The sequence below is a fragment of the Papaver somniferum genome, chromosome 6 (assembly GCF_003573695.1).
Source record: "Papaver somniferum cultivar HN1 chromosome 6, ASM357369v1, whole genome shotgun sequence".
Classification (NCBI taxonomy): domain Eukaryota; kingdom Viridiplantae; phylum Streptophyta; class Magnoliopsida; order Ranunculales; family Papaveraceae; genus Papaver; species Papaver somniferum.
Window position 1 is genome coordinate 70,739,770 of NC_039363.1, and position 24,508 is coordinate 70,764,277.

At 37.4% G+C, this 24,508-nt stretch overlaps 5 protein-coding genes across 9 annotated transcripts; 3 read left to right on the forward strand and 2 right to left on the reverse strand.

Moving 5' to 3' along the window:
• Positions 1–425: 425 nt before the first annotated feature.
• Positions 426–6,000, forward strand: LOC113287932 (tRNA wybutosine-synthesizing protein 2/3/4-like). 3 transcript variants are annotated; one of them, XM_026536820.1, is made up of 10 exons: positions 426–931; positions 1,117–1,267; positions 1,866–2,265; positions 2,515–3,690; positions 3,865–3,994; positions 4,381–4,616; positions 4,720–4,855; positions 4,986–5,062; positions 5,138–5,244; positions 5,424–6,000. In XM_026536820.1, the coding sequence occupies exons 1-10, from the start codon at positions 743–745 to the stop codon at positions 5,528–5,530; spliced, it is 2,709 nt and encodes a 902-aa protein (XP_026392605.1). In that variant the 5' UTR covers positions 426–742; the 3' UTR covers positions 5,531–6,000. The 3 variants fall into 3 exon arrangements, with proteins under 3 accessions (XP_026392605.1, XP_026392606.1, XP_026392604.1); XM_026536821.1 differs by having other exon boundaries at positions 1,123–1,267; XM_026536819.1 differs by having other exon boundaries at positions 426–1,267.
• A 2,355-nt stretch (positions 6,001–8,355) lies between these two features.
• Positions 8,356–10,056, forward strand: LOC113287935 (peroxidase 42-like). The gene is made up of 4 exons (XM_026536823.1): positions 8,356–8,646; positions 8,753–8,941; positions 9,175–9,340; positions 9,418–10,056. The coding sequence occupies exons 1-4, from the start codon at positions 8,407–8,409 to the stop codon at positions 9,834–9,836; spliced, it is 1,014 nt and encodes a 337-aa protein (XP_026392608.1). The 5' UTR covers positions 8,356–8,406; the 3' UTR covers positions 9,837–10,056.
• A 153-nt stretch (positions 10,057–10,209) lies between these two features.
• LOC113287934 (calcium-dependent protein kinase 2-like) lies at positions 10,210–14,632 on the reverse strand. The gene is made up of 8 exons (XM_026536822.1): positions 12,822–14,632; positions 11,971–12,114; positions 11,676–11,828; positions 11,415–11,530; positions 11,144–11,311; positions 10,922–11,049; positions 10,632–10,731; positions 10,210–10,550 (listed from the first exon to the last, which is right to left on the reverse strand). Exons 1-8 carry the CDS (start codon positions 13,660–13,662, stop codon positions 10,479–10,481), a joined length of 1,722 nt encoding a protein of 573 aa, XP_026392607.1. The 5' UTR covers positions 13,663–14,632; the 3' UTR covers positions 10,210–10,478.
• A 3,565-nt stretch (positions 14,633–18,197) lies between these two features.
• On the forward strand, positions 18,198–20,828 carry LOC113285757 (NEP1-interacting protein 1-like). Of its 2 annotated transcripts, none has more exons than XM_026534530.1 (5): positions 18,198–18,495; positions 18,738–18,889; positions 19,819–19,902; positions 20,015–20,182; positions 20,363–20,828. In XM_026534530.1, the coding sequence occupies exons 2-5, from the start codon at positions 18,755–18,757 to the stop codon at positions 20,483–20,485; spliced, it is 510 nt and encodes a 169-aa protein (XP_026390315.1). In that variant the 5' UTR covers positions 18,198–18,495; positions 18,738–18,754; the 3' UTR covers positions 20,486–20,828. The 2 variants fall into 2 exon arrangements, with proteins under 2 accessions (XP_026390315.1, XP_026390316.1); XM_026534531.1 differs by lacking the exon at positions 18,198–18,495 and adding an exon at positions 18,528–18,609.
• A 403-nt stretch (positions 20,829–21,231) lies between these two features.
• LOC113287936 (probable nucleoredoxin 2) lies at positions 21,232–23,883 on the reverse strand. 2 transcript variants are annotated; one of them, XM_026536827.1, is made up of 3 exons: positions 23,554–23,883; positions 23,159–23,259; positions 21,232–22,777 (listed from the first exon to the last, which is right to left on the reverse strand). In XM_026536827.1, exons 2-3 carry the CDS (start codon positions 23,189–23,191, stop codon positions 21,644–21,646), a joined length of 1,167 nt encoding a protein of 388 aa, XP_026392612.1. In that variant the 5' UTR covers positions 23,192–23,259; positions 23,554–23,883; the 3' UTR covers positions 21,232–21,643. The 2 variants fall into 2 exon arrangements, with proteins under 2 accessions (XP_026392612.1, XP_026392611.1); XM_026536826.1 differs by lacking the exon at positions 23,159–23,259.
• Positions 23,884–24,508: the final 625 nt, after the last annotated feature.

Below are 24,508 nucleotides of genomic sequence, written 5' to 3' on the forward strand. Positions count from 1 at the left end.
TCTCAATTTTCTTCTAGACGATTTGATGGAAATCCTAAAACTGATGCTATCTTTAAAAGACATTCAATTTTTTGCTTCCTCTCTTATTGGTTGTATCTTTACTTTTCAGCCTAGAACTTGTAATTTTGTTGCTCATGAACTAGTTAAGTGGGCAAAAACAACAAATCGTCTATGTATTAGTATGTCCCTCTTGTTTGGCTTATGCCTTTTGTTGAGGAGGACCATTAACCTTTTCGAAGGCTGCTGCTTATAAAAAAAAGAAAAAAGAAAAAAAAAAAATGGACAAAGATAACGCGTAAATCTGATTAGTGTGTGCAAAATCAGACTCACCCATGCACCCTGGGCTTGGATGCACCTTTTGAGATGAATTTGATAGGGAGCGGAGCCATGTACCTTCCGGGAGCAAAACTCTAAAGAATAAGCAGTCAAATACCAAAGAGCCTAAACCCTCACCCTCACTAGCTAAGCTGTATTACTTTCACAGAGAGACCGAGAGAGATGGAGTTCGAGAAGAGAAAAGCATCCACACTTGCAGAAATGGCTTCGACTGAGATCGACAAATCACCCAAAGGAACAATAGACGAACCTATAATTCCACTTCTCAAAACCCTAAATTTGCACCCTTCTTACTTCAGTACCAGTTCTTGTTCTGGTCGTATTTCAATTCTCTCACAACCTCCTCCCAGCATTACCAACACCAGTAAGAAGAAAGCTAAAGGGGGTTCATGGATTCTAATTTCCCATGAACCAGTTGATCCTGACTCAGTTATTAACCTTCTCTTCCCAGACTCAACAACCATTCAGACTACTCAAGAAGAAGGTGAACTTGTTTTCAGGTTTGAGCCTTTTATACTTGCTGTTGAATGTAAAGATATATCATCAGCTCAATCACTTGTTTCAACGGCGATATCTTGTGGATTTAGAGAATCAGGTATTACTAGTGTTCAAAAACGTGTGATTATTGCTATTAGATGTTCAATTAGGTTAGAAGTTCCTATAGGTTCAATTGGGAAGATATTAGTTTCTCCTGATTATGTTAGGTTTCTTGTTAAGACTGCTAATGATAAAATGGAACTTAATAGAAAGAGAACTGATGGGTTTTTACTGGTGTTGGAGAGCAAGTTTTTGTGTAATCGAGATTGTGGGAATGAAGATGAAGAGATGATGGATAATTGCCAGGAAAGGAATTCTGAGAATTTTGAGTTGGCTGAATCCATAGTTGATGGTGGTGCCAATTCTGGGGAAGCAGGACTTGATGATCATTCAGGTAATTATATTAGTTATCCAAGGTGGTTTGCTTTATGTTGTTTGAATTGCTTGGAGTGAAAAATAACTAGGTGGAATGGAGCTTCATATGAATTATAAATGGAAATGAAAATTATTAGATGTTAGATTGTATTCCTAGAATAATCAAGTGACCATGGAAACTGTCCAACCTTTACGCAACTTTGCGGATCCAGCATATTATGTACGATCTGGTGCAATTATTCTCCTCGATGAAAAAGAGCCTTATGGTTTTAGTAGCCCTTTTAAAAAAGAAAAAATGTAAGCAATGTTTGTGGTTTGGATTGGTTACCATAATGCATGCTTATTTCGTTGTTTCCAAACAAAATTTCTGATCGTCAACTAGCTGCCTGAAATGCCTGTAACTTAGAGAAGGGACATGCTGGTTGAGAAGATTAGGAACTTACTTCTACGGACCAGAAAATTTCATTTTCAGTGGTGTAGATTTTCCTGTAACTCCGGCGGTGACTGCAAATACTAAAATGCCACTCATTTATCTGTATCATTTCAGTTTTGCTCAGCTAGTGTGTCTAGATAGATTACCTTTCCCGAAAAGACAATCTGAAGTTTTTTTTTGGCAGGATTACCGAGAGATACTCCTTGCAGCATTTCTGTTTCCAAGATGACAATTACTGGAGAACCAGTTGACAAGCTTTTTGTATGGGGTCACTCCATGTGTGCTCTAAATAACATACACCTGAATGAAGTTCTGGTATTTGGTGGTTTTGGTGGTGTAGGAAGACATGCTCGAAGAAACGATACTCTAATTCTGGATACCCAAACTGGTAATTTGAAGGCAATAAACATTGATGGATCTCCTTCTCCACGCTTGGGTCACACATCTTTGGTAGTTGGGGAATGTATTTTTGTTATTGGAGGAAGGGAAGATCCTACAAAAATTCTTGATGAGGTGTGGGTCTTAAATACAGCTAAGAGCGAATGGAGATTGCTGGAGTGTACAGGCAGTACGTTCCATCCTAGGTGACTTTTAATACTTTCATTGTCATATGATTTAGTTCCAACAAATTCTTCCCCAATAAGATATTAGACTGTCAATTTTCATTTACTAACCGGTTTGCCATCTTCGGGTTATGACTGAAAGTCATTTGAACTTTAAACGTTTACTAGTTACTATACCATCTCATATATCCTTCCACCTTTCAGTTCAGTACTGTAGTTGTTCCTCATTCACTTTTATTAATTGAAAACTAATTAAATTATGTTACACAGGCACCGTCATGCAGCTGCAGTTGTAGGTTCAAACATATATGTATTTGGTGGTCTTAACAATGAAACAATATATTCTTCCATGCATGTTTTGGATGTGGAAAAACTGCAGTGGAGTGAGGTAAGCATCCAGGGGGAACTACCATCTGCTCGTCATTCCCATTCAATGGTCTCAAATGGGTTTCAGTTGTTAATGTTTGGTGGATATGATGGTGAAAAAGCATTAGGAGACCTTTACAGTTTTGACACTAAAACAAGCATGTGGATGAAGAAGAAGACAGCAGGGAGAACCCCATCACCCAGGTTCTCTCATTCTATGTTTGTCTATAAGCATTTTCTTGGCATTGTTGGGGGATGTCCTGTCAAGCAACATTTTGAAGAGGTCGCACTACTTGATTTGCATCTTGGTTTATGGAAGCATGTGACACTGAATTCTGTCGGCAAGGACCTCCTTGTTCGTAGTACAGTTAATGTTGTCGGTGATGATCTTGTTATCGTCGGTGGTGGGGCATCATGTTATGCATTTGGGACAAAGTTTAGTGAGCCAATGAAAATGAGCTTGCTACCATTTACATCTTCACATGGTAGTATTATGAGTTCCGATACAGAGCAATACCGTGTGAAACAAGGGAATAAAGTAGTAACAGAGAGTAATAACAGTAACCCACTAGGCACAAGTAGTGATGTACAGATTTCGGACAAAGCTTCTAATTTAATCGACAATGCTGAAGCACACGCTAGTTCTAAACACTGGGTTCTTCAGCTCGAAAGAAAATATGCTAAGTTAGCGAAGGACATGGTAAAAAAGTTTGGGTGGCTAGATCTTGGAAGAAAGGTTTATTCTTGTGAAGATGGCCTTCATATTTGTTTACCTGTTACTATAAAGTTCTATACTTTATTTGTTAACAAAAGAAAGCAGGCTTTGATAGATGGAATTGATTTTATTGATGGCGTTCATCCTTCGGAACCAGCTAAGGATGAGAGGATATCCATAAATGATGTTTCTTGTCCAGCTGCATTAAATCTTCTGTTGGTATATGGTGGCTCTATAGTTATAGATGAAGTAGCTAGTATCCGAAAAACACCAAAATCTCCCCAGAAGATAATGGTTGAAGCTGTTGGTTCTTTGATAAATCACAGGGGGTTACCAGAGAACTTGCTGGAGCAGATACCTACAAGGTTGGTCTCTAATAACTTTCAGTTTGTTTAAATTACGTTCCTCCAGGTGTAGTTGGTTAGCAAAAGGTGGATCGATGTCTATTTTATTTAAGTGGTAGTTTTCGCGTATTATAGTTCTTTCACTCTGCTAGTTTTCATGTGTATTACAGTTGCAAGTAACAACTTTCTTTTCAGATGGGAACGACTGGGGGATATTGTGGTACTTCCAGTTACATCATTCAAGGATCAACTGTGGGAGTCACTGGGGGAGGAGCTTTGGCTTACAATTGCTAAAGCAATTGGTACACGTCGCCTTGCTCGTCAAGTAAACCCCCTCAAAACTTAGATTGACCGTTCATTGTTGCACGACATAATTTCCCTATTTGTGTTCTACAACTTTTTATTGTGATTTATTGTGTTATGCTATCTTTAGGTTCAACTGGCTGTTTAAAGCCTTTAAAGCCCCAAATCCAACATATTCTTGTCGTGAAGAGTGTAGTTATAAGTTAATTTGCGAAATGGATTATGACATTATGTTGTTAATACTTCATTCAAGCTATACAGGAAAAACATTGTGATTGAAACTTGATTCTGGCTGAAGGTTATTGAGAGTATGATTAGGCCATCTGGAGTGAGGTTGTGTATGCTATAATCCGTCAAAATTGATTCTGCTGTTTTCTGATGACTCGTATGATTTTGTGCAACTTGTAGGGTCGAATTGTTCTAACTGGAACAAGGGATAGTACTTTGGAGATCCTTGTGGGAGACAGTGGTTGGGTAGATCATCGTGAAAACGGAATCCTGTATTCTTTTGATGTGACTAAGTGCATGTTTTCGTGGGGAAATCTTTCGGAGAAGCTTCGTGTGGCTCGTCTGGACTGCAAGGATGAAGTTATTGTGGACCTGTTTGCTGGAATTGGATACTTTGTGCTGCCATTTCTCGTTGGGTATAGCTCTTGGAAGCTCCTTTAAAATTTACAGTTTTGAATTTGACATGCAACCACAGTTGACAGAGATATTGAACCTTGGGAATGACTATTTGTGAACCAGAGCCAAGGCAAAACAGGTTTATGCCTGCGAGTGGAATCCCCATGCTATTGAAGCCCTACGGCGTAATGTTCAATTAAATTCAGTGGCCGATCGGTGTATCATACTCGAGGGAGATAACCAGGTCACAACACCTAAAGTATGCATCTCATGTTTGCCCTTTATTTAGTTAGCTTAAACTTTTTTCGTTGTAGTCTGGCCCAATGCCATTCATCAACTTCCTTCCCCTTCACCTATTCCCAGTAGGTACTTACTGGTTGTTCTTGCAGAGGGTTGCTGACCGTGTCAGTCTTGGTTTACTGCCTACTAGTGAGGCGAGTTGGATTACTGCTGTTAGGGCATTGAGGTTAGTGTATCCCCTTGATAATACTAAGACATCGAAATGACTGCATTTGGACATACTAATTGTCTTAATCCGCAGGATCGAAGGAGGGATGTTGCATGTCCATGGGAATGTGAAGGATTCGGAGGAGACTTCTTGGTCAGAATACGTAGCAAAGTCAATTAGTGACATTGGTATTTCCGAAGGTATGGACATCACTATATTTGCCTTAATACTACCTGTGCAGACAAATCCACTTCCAATTAGTTGATTTTATGTTTATTCTAGTGCGTTCATTCGCAAGAAAGACCAGGATTACGCGATAATCTAGTTGCAAGTAACTGTTCAAAAAACTAATTGCAAATCTGTTTTCATCCCCTTTTAGGTAACCATTGGAAGGTTTCAGTGCAACACATCGAGAGAGTGAAATGGTATGGACCTCACATCCGCCATCTTGTTGCAGATGTAAGATGTACACAACTTCAGATGTAGGATGAAGCTTTGCCTCTTGTAATATCAGAAAATTTTGATCTTTTTTGTTGCAACAACTTCTGAATTTACTCGTAGAATATCCTTCATAACCAAGGATACGACCCATCTTTAGGATTGTTGTTTCCAGGGTCCAAGAAAATGATAATGTTTTTAGGGAAACAAAAAGAGTTGTTATAATGCTTGTGATCACTAATTAAGTAGCGACTCTTAAATGTTAGGTTTGGATTAGTTGGATGTGCAGAAAGAGTTTGTTTGAGAGTCACATTTGCAGCCAGATCCACAGATCAGCAAATTATTGAAATAGTTTCTTTCACGTTTCCAATTTGGTTAACAGTGAAAGGTCACGATCCAGCGTGGTCCACCTTTGGATTTTAGCTTTCTCAGGGCTATCCTTTCAACAATCCAGACTCTAAACTGATTATATCACTATCTGTACGTTTCTTTTCTTCTATTTTGTGCTAATAATTTAATGGTGTGTTGACCTCTTTGCATCGTTCATTTCCTTCAATTCAATGTTGCTGTCGACTTCAATATTATTCAAGAAGACAACTGTTGCATATCCGGTTACCATTTTCTTTTACACTTCTGGGACACTTCTAATCGAACATCAGTGCCAACCATCACTGAGTCGAGGGGACAGACAAATAAAGAGAAAATCAAGTGTATCCCAGAATTGAATATAGAGTAGAAAATTATAGCGATAAGTTTTCACTCACATGGATGAAAAGGTTCTCCTTTTGCTCTGAAAACCGTGACTGGGCAAGTCGACACCATAGCTACCTCTACGATCAACTCACCAATCGGTTTTTTGTTTTCAGTCAAGCACGCTTTTACCAGTACAGATTCTGACATAGGCAGAGAGTGAAAGAATCAATCATATCCTCGCAAGAAAAAAAAAAAAAAAAAAGGATCGGGCGTGGTTGGTGGTTCACATCGGAGCGGTCCGTGTCCTGCATGATGATGCTACTATATTCGTGTCACACACTCATAATACAGGTGGGGGTCGCCTTACAAAAATCTAAAGAAGATAACTATGCTGGTGGCTCCCTCCCGCATTCAACTCTGTGTCACAGAAGAAGTAAAACAGAAGCTCAGTTGTGCACTCATGAGTCGTGTGAAGAAGACTGTCGGTGATGATGGTCACGGAGTAATTATTTAAAGAAAATTACACAACACCCCCTTAGCCGCCAGTAAATAACCACCGAGGTAAAATCCACAAGACAAGACTGACTTGATAGTTAGATGTTTATTCTTGTTGCCACTAAAGGTTTTCCATCGTTTAATACGTCTACCGAGTCACTGACAACTTGCCCTAAACTTTTTGTGGGTATTGTTCAAGTGGCCAAATGTTCAAGATGGCGCAGTGGGTGAAAAGATTGTAGTCATCATATTCAAGTCGAAAATGTTTAGTGTTCAATGCCTTGTTTGCCTTTTCAACTTAGCTACAATGGTGAGTGGTTTCATCTGAGTCGAGAAAAAACAAAGTGATTCTTTCATCTGATATATATAGTATAGGTGCAACTGACTAGGTAAGATCGGTTGGGAATCATGATTAGTCTCTTAAAAGATGCTCAAGGACAAGCCTAATAAATGGACAATTAACATACCCACCCACTTGGATTACCTCTCTACATTTCTAGATATATGCTCTTTTCCGGTAGGTTTTCTAAGTTATGATAAGAGCTAAAACTTGGATATATATATTTAGTAGTATTACCTTACACCATTTGAAGTACTATCCATCATTATTCTAGAAATGGCTCGATATCGAGGAGTACTATCATATTTGGATGCACTCAATTATTTCCATTCATCCACGTGAGTGTCATTATTGCTGAACCAGAAGGCAGGTTAAATTAATATGACTTCATAGTTAAGCTGAGTGGTTATTACCGTTGAAACCTTAAACGCTAAAATCACTCCTAAAAATTGTTTATTTTGCAGTAAGCACCATTATTACTACTCTCTGTGACAGCATCATATGGGTCGTAGTCGTGTAAGAAATGCGTGGAAGCCATAACAATCGAATTAGAAATTAGAAACTGTCAGCAACTAGGCAATTGCCCGCAGTTAAGAATCTACTTAAGGATAATTAAATCATAACGAGGAATCTTGTTTATAATATAATCTTATTACAATTCTTGACTTTCGTCGCGTCTTGCTCATTTGGCACTGGAGACCTTTTGTTATCTAGTCTAGTTAGATTGATTAGAACAGGAAGTGTCGACGAATTTCAAACTGCAGCCATCATCAAACTATTAAGGTGCAATTGCGTCATTTTACTTTCTCTTGCTGCCAGTGCCATGGTTTACGAGAAAAGCAATACAGATAGTTAGATTAAGAGCATAATTATATCAACAGTGTTATATTGTTCAGAGCTCCGCTTACTGAGATTTTTCAAATAAGATACTTTGATATTAAAGTTATCTTTAATGCTTAAAATTTAACTTTCTCAATAAATTAATAAGAAAATATCTGATCATACTAGAAATGAAATTCTACAAATAAATCTAGAATCATACAGTATTTGATACTGAAAAATATTTTTTCTTTCCCGATAATTGGACGGGGAGTCGGAGATGCTCTAACCATCCGATATGGCTCCATGCACTCCCCACGGGTTGCAACTGAACTTGCTATCAAACCGAGTCAACTATTTTTGGTGTTACATATCTCATCACTTCACCCAAAAGAAAAGTAAAATAAATAGCTAGGTGTAAACAAATGTAAGTATGTAACAGTAATGGGATCAGAATCTCCAATCCACATTTCACATTTTCCAATATTTTTACTTTAATTGTTTATTTCCCATCTCCCTTACATTATTTAAGAACCGTGGTCGTGTAGAGACTGAAAGCAAGAAAAGAAGAAAAAAAATGGTTTCCTCCAAAGTTCTCTTCTTGTTTGCTTTGTCAACTTTAGCTCTGCAAGTATCTGCTTTTGCAGACAATAATGAGAAAAATGAAGAAAACCCAGGACTTGTTATGAACTTTTACAAAGATTCATGTCCTCAAGCTGAAGACATCATCAAAGAACAAGTCAAGCTTCTCTACAAACGTCACAAAAACACTGCATTTTCATGGTTGAGAAACCTTTTCCACGACTGTGCTGTTGAAGTGAGCAAAGAGTTGGCTTAAATTTTTGTTTCATTTTCTTTTTCTTTGTTCTTGTTTGATCAATCTGATATGTAGTGTTACTTTTCATTTGTGGGTTTATGTGTAGTCTTGTGATGCTTCACTTCTGCTTGATTCAACAAAGAAGGAATTGTCTGAGAAGGAGACTGATAGAAGTTTTGGGCTAAGAAACTTCAGATACCTTGACACCATCAAAGAAGCTGTTGAAAGAGAGTGCCCTCGAGTCGTTTCTTGTGCAGATATCCTTGTCTTGTCTGCTAGAGATGGCATTGTTGCAGTAATTACTTTCTCACTTTCTTTCTCCCTAGATTTATCTTCATTTGCAGTTCTTTTATAAAGTTTCAGTCATAACTTGGGTATGCATGTTGCAATTTTAGATCAGGATTTTAGAACGGTTTTGATGGTTTACTTCATATGATTTTGATTTCAACATTGAATTTCCCACTTTTCTTCTGTGTACTGGCTAGTCAATGCTAATTTTTTTTCATCTGAAATTGTGTTTGTTTTCAGCTTGGAGGTCCACAGATCCCTCTAAAAACAGGAAGAAGAGATGGTAGGAAGAGCCGTGCACAAATCCTCGAGCAGTACCTCCCCGATCACAACGAAAGCATCTCCGTTGTTCTTGACAGATTTTCCTCCATGGGTATTAATACCCCTGGGCTCGTCGCCTTGTTAGGTACTTATATTATTTGGTCAATTCAATTTATCTAGGTAGATATGTTGTTATGTACTAATCTGATACATCCTATACAGGTGCTCACAGTGTGGGAAGGACTCACTGTGTCAAATTAGTGCATCGTTTGTACCCAGAGGTGTCCCCTGAAATCAACCCTGACCATGTTGAACACATGCTCCACAAATGCCCTGATGCAATTCCCGATCCAAAGGCCGTTCAGTACGTGAGGAACGACCGTGGCACACCCATGATCCTGGACAATAATTACTACAGGAACATATTGGATAACAAGGGTTTGCTCATAGTGGACCACCTGCTAGCTACAGATCCCAGGACTAAGCCGTATGTAAAGAAAATGGCAAAGAGTGCAGACTACTGGTCCAAGGAGTTTTCAAGAGCCATTACCATTCTTTCTGAAAATAACCCTCTTACTGGTACTAAGGGTGAGATCAGAAAGCATTGTAGTGTTGCGAACAAACACCACTCTAGTGCATGAAAAGGTTTTACTGGCGTGTTTGGCTCTAGAGTGAACTAGTCATGGTTTGGTTATGTAGATGGTGACTTTAGTGCTTGCAGCACATAATCACCTTTTAGTTTAGGTTTCCTTCTGTCAATGATGGGTATCGTAAATGATGATACGATGTACGCTTATGTATGGTGGTGACAGTGTATGTGCATTGATAATAATAACATGGTTGTTGGTGATTCATGTGAAACTCTTCTCATTCTAGCCGATGGAAACTGACATTGCACTAGAACCAAATCCCAACTGGTCAACAATTTTGTTGTGCATGTTGATTGTTTGCATTCAATCATAATTAGACATGAGAAACCAGAGGCAAAGTTCCTCTGGAAAAGAACACTAGATATGCACAAAAATTGCAGCTAATCAGAACTCTTATAAACTGCCTAAAATTGGCGCCTTTTTATTCTCAAATTGACATTTCATTTTGATGATAGAGAGTTGTTGCCCAACTTGAGAAATACGAATTGCACGTAATTAAGACCTACAGTAAGACTTCTCCAGGTCCTCTAAGACCATCCTTCCTAACAGGTCATGGAGTCCCTTATGCTGAAATCATAAACTAGTGAAGACATCATGGAAACCCGAAAAAACGAAAAATGGCCATCAGTGCACCTAGAAGAGCTTTGTCTGTGGCCCTCCACTTCTCATCATCGCACAAAACTCGTCGTAGTTGATCTTCCCATCCTGAAGTTTAAAATCATCAATACTTTCCACGACACAAATTATAGGCAACACTACAATTTTAATCATGAAAATTGAACTTACATTATCTGTATCCACTTCTGATATTATTTCTTTAATGCTTCCTTCGTCACCCATCCCATAATCCTTCATTGCAACTTCCAATTCATCTACTGTAATAAAACTGTTATAGAACAGAGGAAACAGATAGATTAGCAAATTCCACTTATACAAGAGAGACCAACAGTCAAGACGAAAAGTTCCCAATGGGATATGAGTAAAATGTAATTCAGAAAGCATTAAGCAGTCATGGCTAGTACTAGATAGAATTGGAATGTTAGGTTCACAGATAGACGAAAAATTAGCATACTGACCCGCTCTTATCTTTATCAAAAAATTGAAAGGCTTTGTACAGATATTCATCTCTTTCTAGCCGGTGTCTGTGCATAGTTGCGCTTACAAACTCGATATAATCAATTGTCCCGTTTCCATCAACATCAGCCTAAAATAAGAAGATACATGTTAACCCACAAATGCCATCTGACTCTAAATGGAGGAGCATAAATAAGTTAAAATGAACAAACTTTATATCTTACAGCATCCATGAGTTGCTTGACTTCAATTTCAGATAGCTTGGAACCAAGTTTAGCTAAACCCGTTTTCAGTTCTTCATAGGTGATTGTGCCACTCTCATCAGTGTCGATGTTTTTGAACATTTGTTTTAAGCCTTTGATATCTTCCTCGGAAAGGTTCTCAGCGATGACCTTTTCAAATAAATTCCGATTAATATGAAAATGCCATACTTTAATTCATTAACATCAACTATCCAAGAAAAGTACAGAAGGTGCATTTAGTTTGATATCCTACCTTCAGTGCAAGTTTCTTGAGCTTGTTCATCGCTCTAAATTGCTTCATCCTTTTCAGAACTGCACTGTTTATTGGTTGGTCTGATGCCTCTCCACCTTCTCTCATCCATGGGTGTTCTGAACCATTGATCAACCGGTCATAAATAGCAGAGGGTTAACAGTTAGATGAATCTAATACAAGGACACCAATTTAACATGAACTCAAAAAGAAACGAACAGCACCGAACGCAACAAACGAAAACTATGAAGAGAAGGAACATACCAAGAACTTCTGCAGCAGTAATCCGCTTTTTTGGATCCTGCGTCAGCATCTTTGAAACCAAATCTTTGGCACTATTCGATATTGTAGGCCATGGAGCACTTGCAAAGTCAATTTCTCCTAATAAAATAGCTTCAAATACTCCCTTTTCATTTTCTGCAAGCAAGGCATTGGAAGACATAAATATCTCCTATTTTTAAACTGGTGGTGACTTTTAAATTTGTTTTGCCACAAAAAAAAAAAAAAAAAGAAAAACACACACTAGGAACAAATTGGCCCAAATCATTTTGCTCATTACCTGCCCAAAAAGGAGGTACTCCACTGAGAAGAATATACAACATGACCCCTGCACTCCAAACATCGATTTCTTTACCATATTTACGCTTTAATACTTCAGGAGCAACATAATAGGCACTGCCCACGATATCCCGATAAACCATGCCTGCACCAGTTTCGTAACAGGTCAATTAACTAGTAAATGATACATCATATAAAAAAAACATATCAAATACGCTTCGTTAGAACACGCACAAGAATTAACACCAATTCCTACTACACGAATTCTTAACGAGCAAATATAGTGCTAGAGGCTAGCAAAGAAGTTCTACTGCAATATACAGCATACGAATCTCAATCTCTTCTAGCTTTTCTTGTCACCCAACTCCTTATAATTTGCTTTTCTTCTAAATGAGGAGGAAGATTATATGAAAAAATGAAAGACATATTCAGTTAACAGGGATACACATCCCAGAATGTTGGGAACGTTCCTTGTAATGGCTTAACGCTTAAACTTCTAAGCCTTTAACTCTGAATCTCTGGCATAGCCTTTATTCTTTAGAGCCATCAACCGCCATCAATTTATTTCTAATATATTTTCTCATTTATAACCTATCATAGCGAAGTAGCAATCAGGTTCAAATAAGTGAAGGAAGTGGCATTAAGTATAATTGTCGCTCACTAATCCCAATGCAATTAGAAAGATTCACACTCTAACTTACAAATACAACAAGAATCTAGATTACTTAGTTGCTTAAACATCTAAAACGCAGAAACAAAATGTCAAGTAATCAATGGCCATCAAAATGTAATTTTTAACTCTAATGCACATGAACAAAAAAATGAAGAACACAACTTGTGGTAGATAAGTACCTTCTTCAATAAAGACAGACAACCCAAAATCAGTAGCCTTCAATAATGCACCTTCATCCTTACTAGAGAGCAAGAAATTTTCTGGTTTCAAGTCACGATGCATAACACCCATGAAATGGCAAATATTCACAACACTTACAATTGACCTACAAATAGCTGCTGCAGCTCTTTCAGAGTAATGACCTTGAGCAATAATTCTATCAAAAAGCTCTCCACCTTCACAAAGTTCCATAACAAGATGAACAGATTGTTGATCTTCATAAGCTCCTTTAAATTCAACAATATTCTGTTGACCTGTTAAATGTTGCATAATCTGAATTTCTCTCCTTATATCTTCTTTATCACTAACTTTAACAAGCTTCCTCTTCAATATAGATTTGCAAGCATAAGATTGCCCTGTTGATATTTCAGTACAAAGATAAGTTATCCCAAATTGACCTCTACCTAATTCTTTCCCAAGTGTATACAGTTTCTTAGTGTCTTCATACGGCTTCCCCAGAATTGTTTCTGGTCCTTGAATAGGTATTTTTAATGGGTTTACTGTTGCAGGTTTTAATGGTGGTGGACATTGCTGGGTCTGCGCCTGTGGTTGAGGCCGTGGCTGTTCTGCTGCTGCAGGCTGTGGTTGTGCTGGTGCTGCAGGCTGTGGGTGTGCTTGGGAAGGAGGAGGAGGCATTGGAAGAATCTCTGCAACGGGAGATTTAGAGATGTGAATAATGGGTTCTTGAATTCTAGGTTTTGATTGCTGCTGAATTTGATACCCTTTATTAATTTCTGATCCCATAACCTTGTTATTCTTGTTAGGTTTTGTAACCTTGTTCTTACTTAAACAACCACCCATCTTTATCTAATACCAGAATCTGTCTATGTGTAACTAGAATCTGAGAATTTATGGAAATTTCTTCACAGAGAAGGAGAGGAAGAAACAATAACTATGGAAAATCTTGGATATGGAAAGAAAACCAGATAAAGAAATTTGGAATTTTCAGTGCTGAAAGCTCAGAATTTGAAAAGGTAAAAACAACAATAGGTCAAGGTTCAGTCTTTATCAAGAACGGGTCTTTAAGAATATAAAGATAAAACAGAAAAAACACATAAAGAAAGAATTTATTAACTAAATATGGTATTGAAGAAAATGATGACAAACTAATTCAGTTTCAGTTGATTATCTATTTTAATTGGAAAATAGGACCCAACTTTTAATATGCCGGTATAAACTCGGATCTACAATAGTTTAACAAAGACTATTAACCAGTAATGGAGTGCGTTTAATGACCCAAACACGGCAAAAAATCAGGTTGAGATTTGCCATTGCTCAGTAAATGGCCATTTGATGTTAGATTTTTCAAACTTTTAATCGGTATTGAATTATCAGATTACGCGGTTTTAATTTGATTTTTAGGGAGGGAAAAGATTGATATTTCCGTGTAAAGAGAAAATGTTTTCAAGGAAGGAAGATTTGAGGCAAGGGTTTAGGGTTTACTTCCATGGGTGCACTGCACGTTGAGTCTTGTTGAACGCGGTGTGTGTCAACGGTGAATGCAGACCCTGAACCACCCATTTCGCATCTAATGTCGGTTTTGGTTCCACGTATCTTTGTTCTCGAGTCGTTGTCAAAACCCCGTAGATTTTGCACATTCATGATTCGCATAGAAAACGCGAAGAGTTTATTTCTCCCCAGGGACAAGATAAGATTGGGAACTTGGGTACAGTAGCACACAAGGTGTGTTATGAAACTGGATGTAGGATCACATTTAGCGAATGGATATGGAATTTCCAAAGAAATTAGTAACTTGAACATGATATCTGTTAATGAAATTTAGAGAGGTTAGTTGCTGCTCGGTGTATGTGGGAGTAGTTTTATAGAAACAAAGAAACACGTTCATATGAATTAGGAATGGTTGTTGACCCAACTCTTTCGTATCTTATCTTTTCAACAAAACTAAGGTGGTGTTTGGTAGCCTTGATATCCTAACCTAGGTTGGGTTATCTTTTAAATAACTGTATATTGTGTTTGTGTGGGTGCTTATTCCATATCAAGATAAGGATAGTATATCCTACCTAAATTTTAGGAGGCTAAAAAGGTGGAGTTTTGGAATTCCATGTAAAACCTGGAATACCTTAATCCTTTCCTGGGTTAGACAGTTACTTTTATAACTAATTTTTTTATTTAAATATTTTGTATGCTCAAAACTAGATAATTATATGGTTTAATTTTTTATTTTCTTTTCAATTAATTAATTCAGCTTGTATACAAGTCTTTTGACAAACAACATACTACACTAACCCACAATGGAAAACAAACACCATTTAAAATAACCAATGCCATGATAGTCTTGGATAAACCAAAGAATTTTTTAACCTGGACAAAGTATTTTGTATCCAAGCTGCCAAACAGACCCTAAAGGACCAACTAATGTTATTTTCCTTCTTCACATAAGTGCTCTTTACAGAATTAGCGTACTCATTGTTATCCCAACATTTCTTTTTCTATTTTCTTTAATACAGTAGATGACAAAACAATGATTCATTATATCAGAAGCCTAATCAATGATAATATACGAAGGTACTAACTACACCATAATTTTTTCCATATCTCTTCATTAAGGAAATACGGTGGTTATGTCGTGGATAAAGACCAACGTTGGATTGGGAGAGTAATTCGTGACCGTCAGATTTTGTTTATTTTTCTTTTTATCGGGAGTAGTTCTGGGCCTTGGTTAGAATGATTCGGGTCCGTGGATTCTATTTCTCAATGACGACCATCAGGAGAATAAAAAAAAATTCATCGTCGTTTCCTCAACTGTCTTTTGATTTCGAAGAAAATCTTCGTCTCCTCAACTCTGTCTTTTGATCTCAACAACAACAACGATAAATAGCCCTAATCTTTAACCTTGCGTCAATCTCAAGTAGTTGTTTCGAGGAGGATTATTTTCAGAATCTAGGGTTCTCTTTCGAATCAACAGATAAATTGAATTCGGCCATGTTCTCTTTCGATCTCAACAGGTACACAAACGATAACTCTTAACCAGGTATGAATTTGATTTTTTACTATCCTCTTTGCTTTCGATCTTGAGACTGTAGCTCAAGATTTTGATGATTTTATTAGGGTTTAATCTCAGGATTTCTATTGTAGTCTAGGGTTTGGTTTTGGGGTAATCTAGGGTTTGGTTTTGGAAAGAGCAGCTGAGAATGAGTCTAAATCGGCAAGAATGAGAATGGGTTAATTGGAGATGGGGGTTTGAGAGTTCTTGGATGATGATATGAGTTGGGTTGAGATAGATTGGCAACCAGATGAAGAAATCGATCGAGAAAAAATATTGGTCTTTAGTACCATCCAAGTTATTCCTTGTGTTTGATTAAAGACTCGCTGATTTCTATTAGCTTGAGTAAATCAAAACAAGAGAGAGATATTAATTCCTTGAGATACTTTTACCTAGATTGATTCTGACTGTCTAGTTGATTCTCTAGAAAGTATTTCGGAGTTAGTCCATACAGATTGCTAAGCGAAATATTGGGTAGTGTTGTTAGACCCCCGTTTTTTCATTACTACACCAACAGATCTAAAGAAATTAAGAGAGAAAAATGGTGAGGAGAAAAAAAGATTACTGGAGTTGAGAAGAAGATAACAGCATTCGAGACGAATCTATCGGTATTTTAGGAAGAAATAGAGAGAGATTTAGTAAAAATATGGAGGTTTATGACCGAAAAATACTGAGAAATTGGGGGGTGGGTGTACGATACTCTCTAAGTTTTATTTTCCCTTTCTTCTTTTTTGATTTTCTTTGCTACTCCAATTAATTTCCATAGTGCAACCTAAATCTTTCTTTAATTTGTTTGACAAACAAATGTTCTTCATGACTTTGATGCTTGTGATGGTTTTACGTTCAACCCTGAGTCTCTTTCCCAGCTTTTGCAGTTTCCCTTTTGGTGGCATCTTGTTATTTTGGATCTGACTCGCGATATGAGTCTGACTCGGTTTGAGTTAGTTTTTCGGATGCTTGATTCAATATCTGACTCGACTCCTACTCGTACATCTGAGTCAGAACTATTTTGAGTCGTTACCATTTTATCACTGACTCAAGTGGAAAAATGTTGATTGGATTAATATTTTTTTGTTTTTGTTATTTAATAATTTTTGAATCAGATGTAACAAGTAAGATTTAAACGAGTCAAAAAAAGAAAAAATAAATAAAATTTGAGTCTAAAGTTACGGCGATAAGATTTTTAGATATAAAAAATACCCAAAAACTTAAGCCGACATCATTTACATATGTGTTACATATAATCCTTTGGGTATCTAAATTGATTTATGTCCCGAAAAATTCTCCCGATATTGCTCCCGCCACACTCTAATTATTGGCCCACTCCCTCATATCCTCTCTTCTTTCGCCCCCGGGCTGTGTGTCGGGAGAATTCCCCGGTGAATTCTTCGATCAGTGTAGCATCTCTGGGGTATTATTTAGAGCAATGTTGTCCCGCACCATTTTGCGGGTAGCTATCCCGCTCAAGCAGCCTCTTTATCGTTAGATCACGTTAAAATCAAGATCTAACAGCTTTGAACCCTTTAGAGAAAATGGTGGGTCCTTTCCTAAAAGTGGAGGGTCCTTTCCTGAATGCGAATCTAACCGTTGATTTGATCATCTAACGATAAAAAAGTCCGCTTGAGCGGGATAGCTTCCCGCAAAACGGTGCAGGATAGCATTTGTCTATTATTTACAGCGGGAGACAAGTATGCTAACCTGTTACCAGCCATATCTACCGACTACGGACCCATCCCCTTCTCTCTTTCAACGTGCATACAGGATAGGAACCTGTGTTTGGCGCCCGGTAAGATTTTTTCTTCAATCCGTATGCTAGAGTGACGACTTGGCATGATAAAACTTGCTGGTTTGGGGGTTTGGATCTGGGCAAGCCTTGGGACGTGAATATTGTGCGAAAATTGCCCCCATGGCGTCTCCCGGGCAAGGATTTTATCGGTTACGATCTACCCCGTTAGACTCAGACATGGTTAAGTCCAGCTCTTTGGAACCCTACTACCAGTTTCACACCCTAATCTTGGCCCACCTTAAGGCTAATAGTTTTACAGATACCATCTTGGTCCATATTCTAGGTTTTTTTTGTTTTTGTTTTGTTTTGTTTTGATACAAACCATATTCTAGTATACAATGTCACAATATGTACATATCCCAGAACTCAATTGAGAATGGAGGAGGATTTAATGCAGTATACAATTTGGGGCAGCTTACTTTTCTCAATTTAGTATACCAGACCAAAGCTTTAAATGAGCTTACAGTTTCAGCCCACAGAAGTTAGTATCCCACTCACCATCAGCACCTGGTTTTAGATGGTTTTCCTAATTCTGCCCATCTTCTTTCTTTGGCTAAATTACATCTACGTAATTTTCATAAATTTAGTTCTTGACTTTTCTACTCATTCTTTTTTAACTGCTGCTCATTCTATTCCCTTTCATTTGTTAATAGTATTAAGTTACTAGTAGTTATCATCTTTCTTTAATGATTAGGTTCATGCTCACCTCTTTTTAAATGCTCTCCTTAGTCCTTACACCTCTCTCTGTTGCACATTCTGTAGTTTACTTTAAAGCTCCTCATTTCAAGCTGAACTTCTGGTAAAATATAACAGGGGAAGTTTTGAACCAGCAGCAAAACAAAAGGTGGGTTTAAGAGTTAGTTGAGAAAAAGAAAGATGGGTGATTCTGGAATAAAGATTTTGTCAAGAATATTGGAAAGAATTTTTGTTTCTGGGATCACCTGTATTTTTGCACTTGGCAAGTTTTTTCTTTAGAACCATCTCTTTCTCACTGTGGGTTCTTATACATCCATGCATGCATGCGAAAGAAATTTATTCTCCAAGCTAATTAATCAAGTAGACAATAATTTTGTTATGCAACTATAGGAGGAGCAATTGTCGGAATGATTACACGAGCAATTACAGGACAAACAACAGAAACAGGGTTTGTTCGGGGAGCTGGAATTGGTGCTGTGGCTGGTGCTATTGTTGCTGTTGAGTTGCTGGAGTCCTTGCTCAATGGTGATTCATCGTCTAAGGTTAGATCATTTGTTTGACGTGAATCTCATTAGTCGTTGACAAATAACTAGTGATGATGATCAAAATGTTAGACTTAAGAATTTGGACATGATATAATAGAAGATAGAAACAGAACTCAGTGAGTCAGTAATCAGGTGGGGACTATAGTTTTTCCTCCTCTAGCTAGTTTGGTCCCCATTCCCATGCATTGTAATCAAGACCTAAATAAATGAAACTTGAATGAAAAGAACTTGGGGAAGAATGAAAACTATGGGGAAGAGGTATGTCAGTCGTATTCACGAGGTCAAACTCAGCTGTTTGGTAGTAGAGTATATTGTTGTTGTTGTTTTTGACAGATAACTCAGCTGTTCGGCATTGGCATGGACCAGATTACGATAAAAGGGAATACCAAATGCCCATCTTATTATGTTTCTACGAAAGTTTGACACTTGGAACTTTTGTACTAATCACATGCACACATAAAGACTTCTCTATGGATATTTCCACGTGGTTTTATGTGTGCATGTGATTAGATAACCTCGTAGTTGTTTATGAACTGAAAGGTCCTCTTTTCGTTTCGACGAAATAAAGATAGCATATGATATGATGGGATGGGAGATGGAGAAAACAGAAACAAGATACAAACTAACAACCAGAATTCTCTGGACAGACCAAAAAATCCGATCAGCTCTTTTAAGCCTCTTTTTGACATCAAAGCATCCTAGTATTCATTTAGCAGCCACAAGTACGGTGAGGGTGGCCGGCCCCTTAAAACTATATACTGCACCACAAGAAAATCTCGACGGCATCAAACCAATATAACTACTATTTAGCCAAAAGGTGCTAACTAACAAGTAACAATAGAACGTTTCATAACATGCTGAAAGACCTTCTCCAGTACGGATACCATTAAACTTTAGAATACTGAATGAGATTATGTATAATGCAGGTAGGAATGTTTGGAAGCTTAATAAATGGAAAGATATTTCGGGAATGGGTTTGCCCAGCAATGCTCAAGGCTTATCAATGGCAGGCAAGATTACACTGTTATTCAGAATAACTGAATAAGATTACTCAGGAAACGGTATTTATGATAATCATTTTGGTGCCTGGACTAACTTTTTGTCAGTTTTATTTCATTGCAGGTGGGGACACTGGAAACGAGTTATATGGAAATATCTGACATTTTCGATGTTCAAGGAACCAGAGGAATGCCTCCCGAATCTGTTGATAAACTCCCAAAGTTCAACATTATTCGCAATGGAACCGTGGATCACTGTGGCGAGAACAACTCTTGTTCAATATGCTTACAGGTATACCCACCTACATATTCTCTCGCTATCTAGTTAATTGCGATACTGAAATTAACCTGCTTTTTGAAATTTTAGCACATCAACTGTAGATAGGCTCGGGGTGCAGGGTTCTTAGCCATTGTTCTTGTATAACAATTGCACCAACTGATTCGGTACTTCGCTTCAAATCCAACTATGCAGGATTTCAACGAGGGTGAAACCGCGAGGGAACTACCAAATTGTAAACATCTGTTTCATTTGCTTTGCATTGACGGATGGCTAATTATTCAAGCATCTTGCCCAGTCTGTCGAAAGGATGTTTAATACTAATCAAGACAAAGAAAAGACACTTCGGTGATCCACAACACCCTTCATCGAGACAACAGAATATGGACAAAAAGGAGACGGGTTCGAACCAAAAATTCCTGGTCCTGTCATGTAAATTAAGCACCGTGATCCTAAACAACATGTACTTGAACACGAGAAAACAAACATATATTTGCATGGAGAATTTCAGTTGGTAGCTGTTTGAAGAACTTCTCAAGTCTGAAGTCTTCAAACAACCAAGCACCTGTAACATAATCTTAAAAAGTATGCATGTACTCCTCTTGCTTGAAAGAAATTCTGTTTGATCTGATAACCAAGAATTTACATAAAGCTGAAGTTTCCCAAGATATTGTTCTTCTTGTTAAGAGTAGATTTTTCCAAGTTTCACTACACCACAGTCCATGGGTCCAGTTCATATGTCATGGCATATCCAAGGAACAAATACTCAACATCCTAAATGGTAGAGAGGAGTACTTTTGAATGCCACGGCATATATATAGGTTCACTTTCAATGTTAGAATTAAGGTATGCATGGAATGATTCCTCCAACTTAAATGGCAAAGATAAGAGCTTTTGGTTGTCAAAAAGAGAAGAAGAATATCAATAGTAGGTTGAGTAAATAGATGGTTAGATTCTAGTATTCTGCAAACAAGGTAAGACATGAAATGTGATCATTCATTGGTAGAAGAATATTATCAAGAACCAATTCTAAACTTCTGTTTCCCAGAAGAGAAGAGAATAAGTGGCAATGAAGAAAGCTCGATTTTACCGATGAAATCAGAAATTTTACTGTTTACATTTATATTGGACTTCTGAAACATAACACAGACACTATAAGGCATACTTACCACATGAATACAGTTTTTAAAAGATTAGGTTCTGTTATAAAATGCTAATAACAGTTGGATATCTACTACAAATTACACACACACATACTATCTCATCACAAAGGCACGGACGAGGAGAATTACCTGGTTTAATGTAGATATACTTACCAATATCCAATTTCTCTTGTTTAACGAGATCTCGGCATTTGCAGAGAACTCCATAGCTTTAGCTCTCACATTTCACTTTGTCATGCATTTTTACTTTCCTGTACATTTGCAAGCCTGTATTTCCCGCCTCCCGAATTTTCAGAAAGTCTCCCCAGTCATTCTACTTTCCATTGCAAGCACAATAGGAGTTAGCAGTATTAGCTCCTTCCTTCACTTGTTCATCTTCGTCCACTTGTTGTGCACACTTGAGATGAATTCCGTACCCGCATTCAATACATTGATATGCCCATCCTGAACCTTGTTCATCGCATTTGCAACATATGAAAGGCCCACCTCCAGAACTGGCTGACACCAAACTCAGCTCATGCTTGTGACCACTATGAGAGATAGCTTTGGGATAGCTCTTAGCTTCTTCATCTATCTTTTCTTGTATGCTTAAAAGTTGAGCTTCTGTGAAAGGATAAGCCATGTCTAAGTGTAAGTTAATCAAGTTTCTTCCTTCTCTCGTAACGGTTTTTCCATCAGGTCCAATGATGATCAAACTTGGAATGGCTTGAACATTGAAGTACCTTAATAATACTTTAACCATCTCATCGCCATAAGGCAGAGCAAGCCATGGCATTGACTTGCAGCAGCTAAGATATCCTTCTTCATCTCGATCAAGCGAAATGAAAACAATCTCAAAGTCATGTTTCTTGTCTCTTAGACTATTATAAACACTAGCCAATCTCGGCGTAAACTTCACACATGGAGGACACCAGGAAGCCGAGAAGTATAAGCCGACCGTTTTCCCCACCAAGTGAGCAACAGGCACTTGTTCATTTTTGCTAATCACATAATCTCTAGCATGGGTTGAAAGAAGTTTTTCAATAGTTTGAGAAGCTTGATTAGCTTTCTCTTCCAGTTCCAATTCCGCTATCCTAACGGACGTAAACGGAAAAGCTTGAACTCCATATCGATATATGAGTTCCACTCCTTCTGTTTGAATTGGTTCGCCAAATTCGTCTACAATTACTAGAGATGGGATTCCTTCAATTTGAAACTTTTGCGTTAAACTCTTCTTAGATTGTAAATCAGAGAGAGGAATAGCTAACCACGGCATGGTCTTATAAAAATTGTCAAAGGAAATCTGATCTTCATCAGAAGATACAAATACTATTTCGAAGTTTGATCCTTGTTCTTTCAATTGGTTATATATATCTGCTAAAATTGGTGTAAAAGTTTGACACTGACTAAACCAATTTGCTGAGAAATATAGTCCAATTGTTCTTCCTTCTAATTCTTCAACTTTTACCTACATAGACTTCAGATTGTAAAAATGTTTGTACATATAAAAAAAATAAAAAATGATTTACTTACCCAATATATATAAAATAGTTAAACTAAACACCAAAAGAAGACTCTAATCTAAGGTGAAAACAGTGTAAAGTTACAAAAAAAAAATTAAGAAAAATTCTGATTTAGAAAGCCATAGAAAGAGACTCTAATCTCAGGGTCGAGATCGTCTGTGCCACTGCTTGTGTGTGCCCTATGTGCCATACCAATAGAAACACGCCACATCATTCCTCTCATTAACCATGACTAACTAAATAGATTTTCTATTTATACAACACTAATCGATTAGGAAAGATAATTAATTAGTTAAAGAAGATATTACAAATCCAAGAGAAAATACCGTGTTTCTATTGGTGTGGCACATAGGGCACATCCAAGCAGTGGCACAGACGATCTGGACCCCTAATCTCAGAGATATTGCTCAGCAGTTAGGCTTGTTTCCTAATCAAACATTCAAGTATTTTTTTTCAGTTCAGGGAAAAGACCCAAGTTAGAATTTAGTCAATTAATGCAAAAGGAACTGAAAATAAGATCTACACAACATAAAATCTAACTTTCTCAATTAAGCAAAATATAACAGAAATAGAAAAGAAAGTTAGAATAGAAAAAAAAAAAAAGAAATAAATAAATAAAACCATGAAGCCCCAATATGGAATATCAAAGCTCGGCTCATAAAATGATGCAACAAAATGAATCCACCATGAAATAACACAAAACAGAGCTTAAAGATGGTACCTGAGCTCCAGAGGAAGAAATAAAAAAATCTCTAGTAAAAGAGATTAACAAGTTATAATAAGAGCCAGTCCTGTTGATGATAGGTGAAGCAGCTTCCATTGCTGTTTTTGCTCACTGAAAACCTTTACTTTTTTTTTTCTCTGTATAAATGAATGAATGAATATCAAGCAAGGTATGATGAATGAGATATCGAGAGAGGAGAACATATAAGCTGGCACTACAGCAACAGTGGTAGTGATAATCAAAATTGAAGAGAAAAAAGGTACTTTAATTTTAGACGGAAATTACTACTACCTAAAAAATAATAATAATATTAGTACAAACAAACACACGCGTCGAAAATGCAAAAACCAAAAGTTTAGTAACAAGGATTAGATACAGGAAAAGAAAGAAAGAGTCATGCTCTATCTATACAACCAATCGATTGCGACGTTCTCCACTTTTTGGACCCCTCTTGCTTTTCTACGTGTTAACTATCAAGTCTTGCTACGTACTGTTCCAGAGATAACAGTTAGGAATTCCTTTATACTTTGTTGTGTTTGATAAATCCGGTGGGAATAGTTTTCATGACATTGGAGAGGGTCAAGCAAAAGCTTTTTATGCTGAAGCAATTTGCACTGTTGATGCGAATTAAAATAAAAAGAGACGAATGGCATTTTGTTTCGAAGACTTGAAGCCTTTTTTCTATGAAAGTATGCAAGTAAGACTAAGGGAGCCATTATCTGGGAATGATTTTTCTTGTCTTGATGTGGGAATGACACCTGGTGTTGTTTCTTTCCGTTGAAGAGATATTGTGTGTTCGTTCAATTATCGAAGTAATTTTGTTTGATCCAGTATATGGATGTGCCAGCATGACTAGTTAGAGTGAATGTCACGGAAGGACTCTCTATCTATCTATCAGATACACAATAAGCAAATAAGTAAAATTGTAATCTAATCTAATTGTGTGCATACT

Excerpts from the sequence above, each read along its gene's own strand:
- LOC113287935 (XM_026536823.1), top strand. The coding sequence starts at position 8,407 with ATGGTTTCCTCCAAAGTTCTCTTCTTGTTTGCTTTGTCAACTTTAGCT. Across the intron at positions 8,647-8,752 it reads TCCACGACTGTGCTGTTGAA|TCTTGTGATGCTTCACTTCT; the intron begins GTGAGCAAAGAG and ends GTTTATGTGTAG. Across the intron at positions 8,942-9,174 it reads CTAGAGATGGCATTGTTGCA|CTTGGAGGTCCACAGATCCC; the intron begins GTAATTACTTTC and ends GTTTGTTTTCAG.
- LOC113287934 (XM_026536822.1), bottom strand. The coding sequence starts at position 13,662 with ATGGGTGGTTGTTTAAGTAAGAACAAGGTTACAAAACCTAACAAGAAT. Across the intron at positions 11,829-11,970 it reads AGTACCTCCTTTTTGGGCAG|AAAATGAAAAGGGAGTATTT; the intron begins GTAATGAGCAAA and ends CCTTGCTTGCAG. Across the intron at positions 11,312-11,414 it reads TCAAGAAACTTGCACTGAAG|GTCATCGCTGAGAACCTTTC; the intron begins GTAGGATATCAA and ends TTATTTGAAAAG.
- LOC113287932 (XM_026536819.1), top strand. The coding sequence starts at position 499 with ATGGAGTTCGAGAAGAGAAAAGCATCCACACTTGCAGAAATGGCTTCG. Across the intron at positions 3,995-4,380 it reads CACGTCGCCTTGCTCGTCAA|GGTCGAATTGTTCTAACTGG; the intron begins GTAAACCCCCTC and ends TGCAACTTGTAG. Across the intron at positions 5,063-5,137 it reads ACTGCTGTTAGGGCATTGAG|GATCGAAGGAGGGATGTTGC; the intron begins GTTAGTGTATCC and ends CTTAATCCGCAG.
- LOC113285757 (XM_026534531.1), top strand. The coding sequence starts at position 18,528 with ATGGGTGATTCTGGAATAAAGATTTTGTCAAGAATATTGGAAAGAATT. Across the intron at positions 18,610-18,737 it reads CACCTGTATTTTTGCACTTG|GAGGAGCAATTGTCGGAATG; the intron begins GCAAGTTTTTTC and ends ATGCAACTATAG. Across the intron at positions 18,890-19,818 it reads ATGGTGATTCATCGTCTAAG|GTAGGAATGTTTGGAAGCTT; the intron begins GTTAGATCATTT and ends TGTATAATGCAG.
- LOC113287936 (XM_026536826.1), bottom strand. The coding sequence starts at position 23,652 with ATGGAAGCTGCTTCACCTATCATCAACAGGACTGGCTCTTATTATAAC. Across the intron at positions 22,778-23,553 it reads TTTCTTCCTCTGGAGCTCAG|GTAAAAGTTGAAGAATTAGA; the intron begins GTACCATCTTTA and ends AAGTCTATGTAG.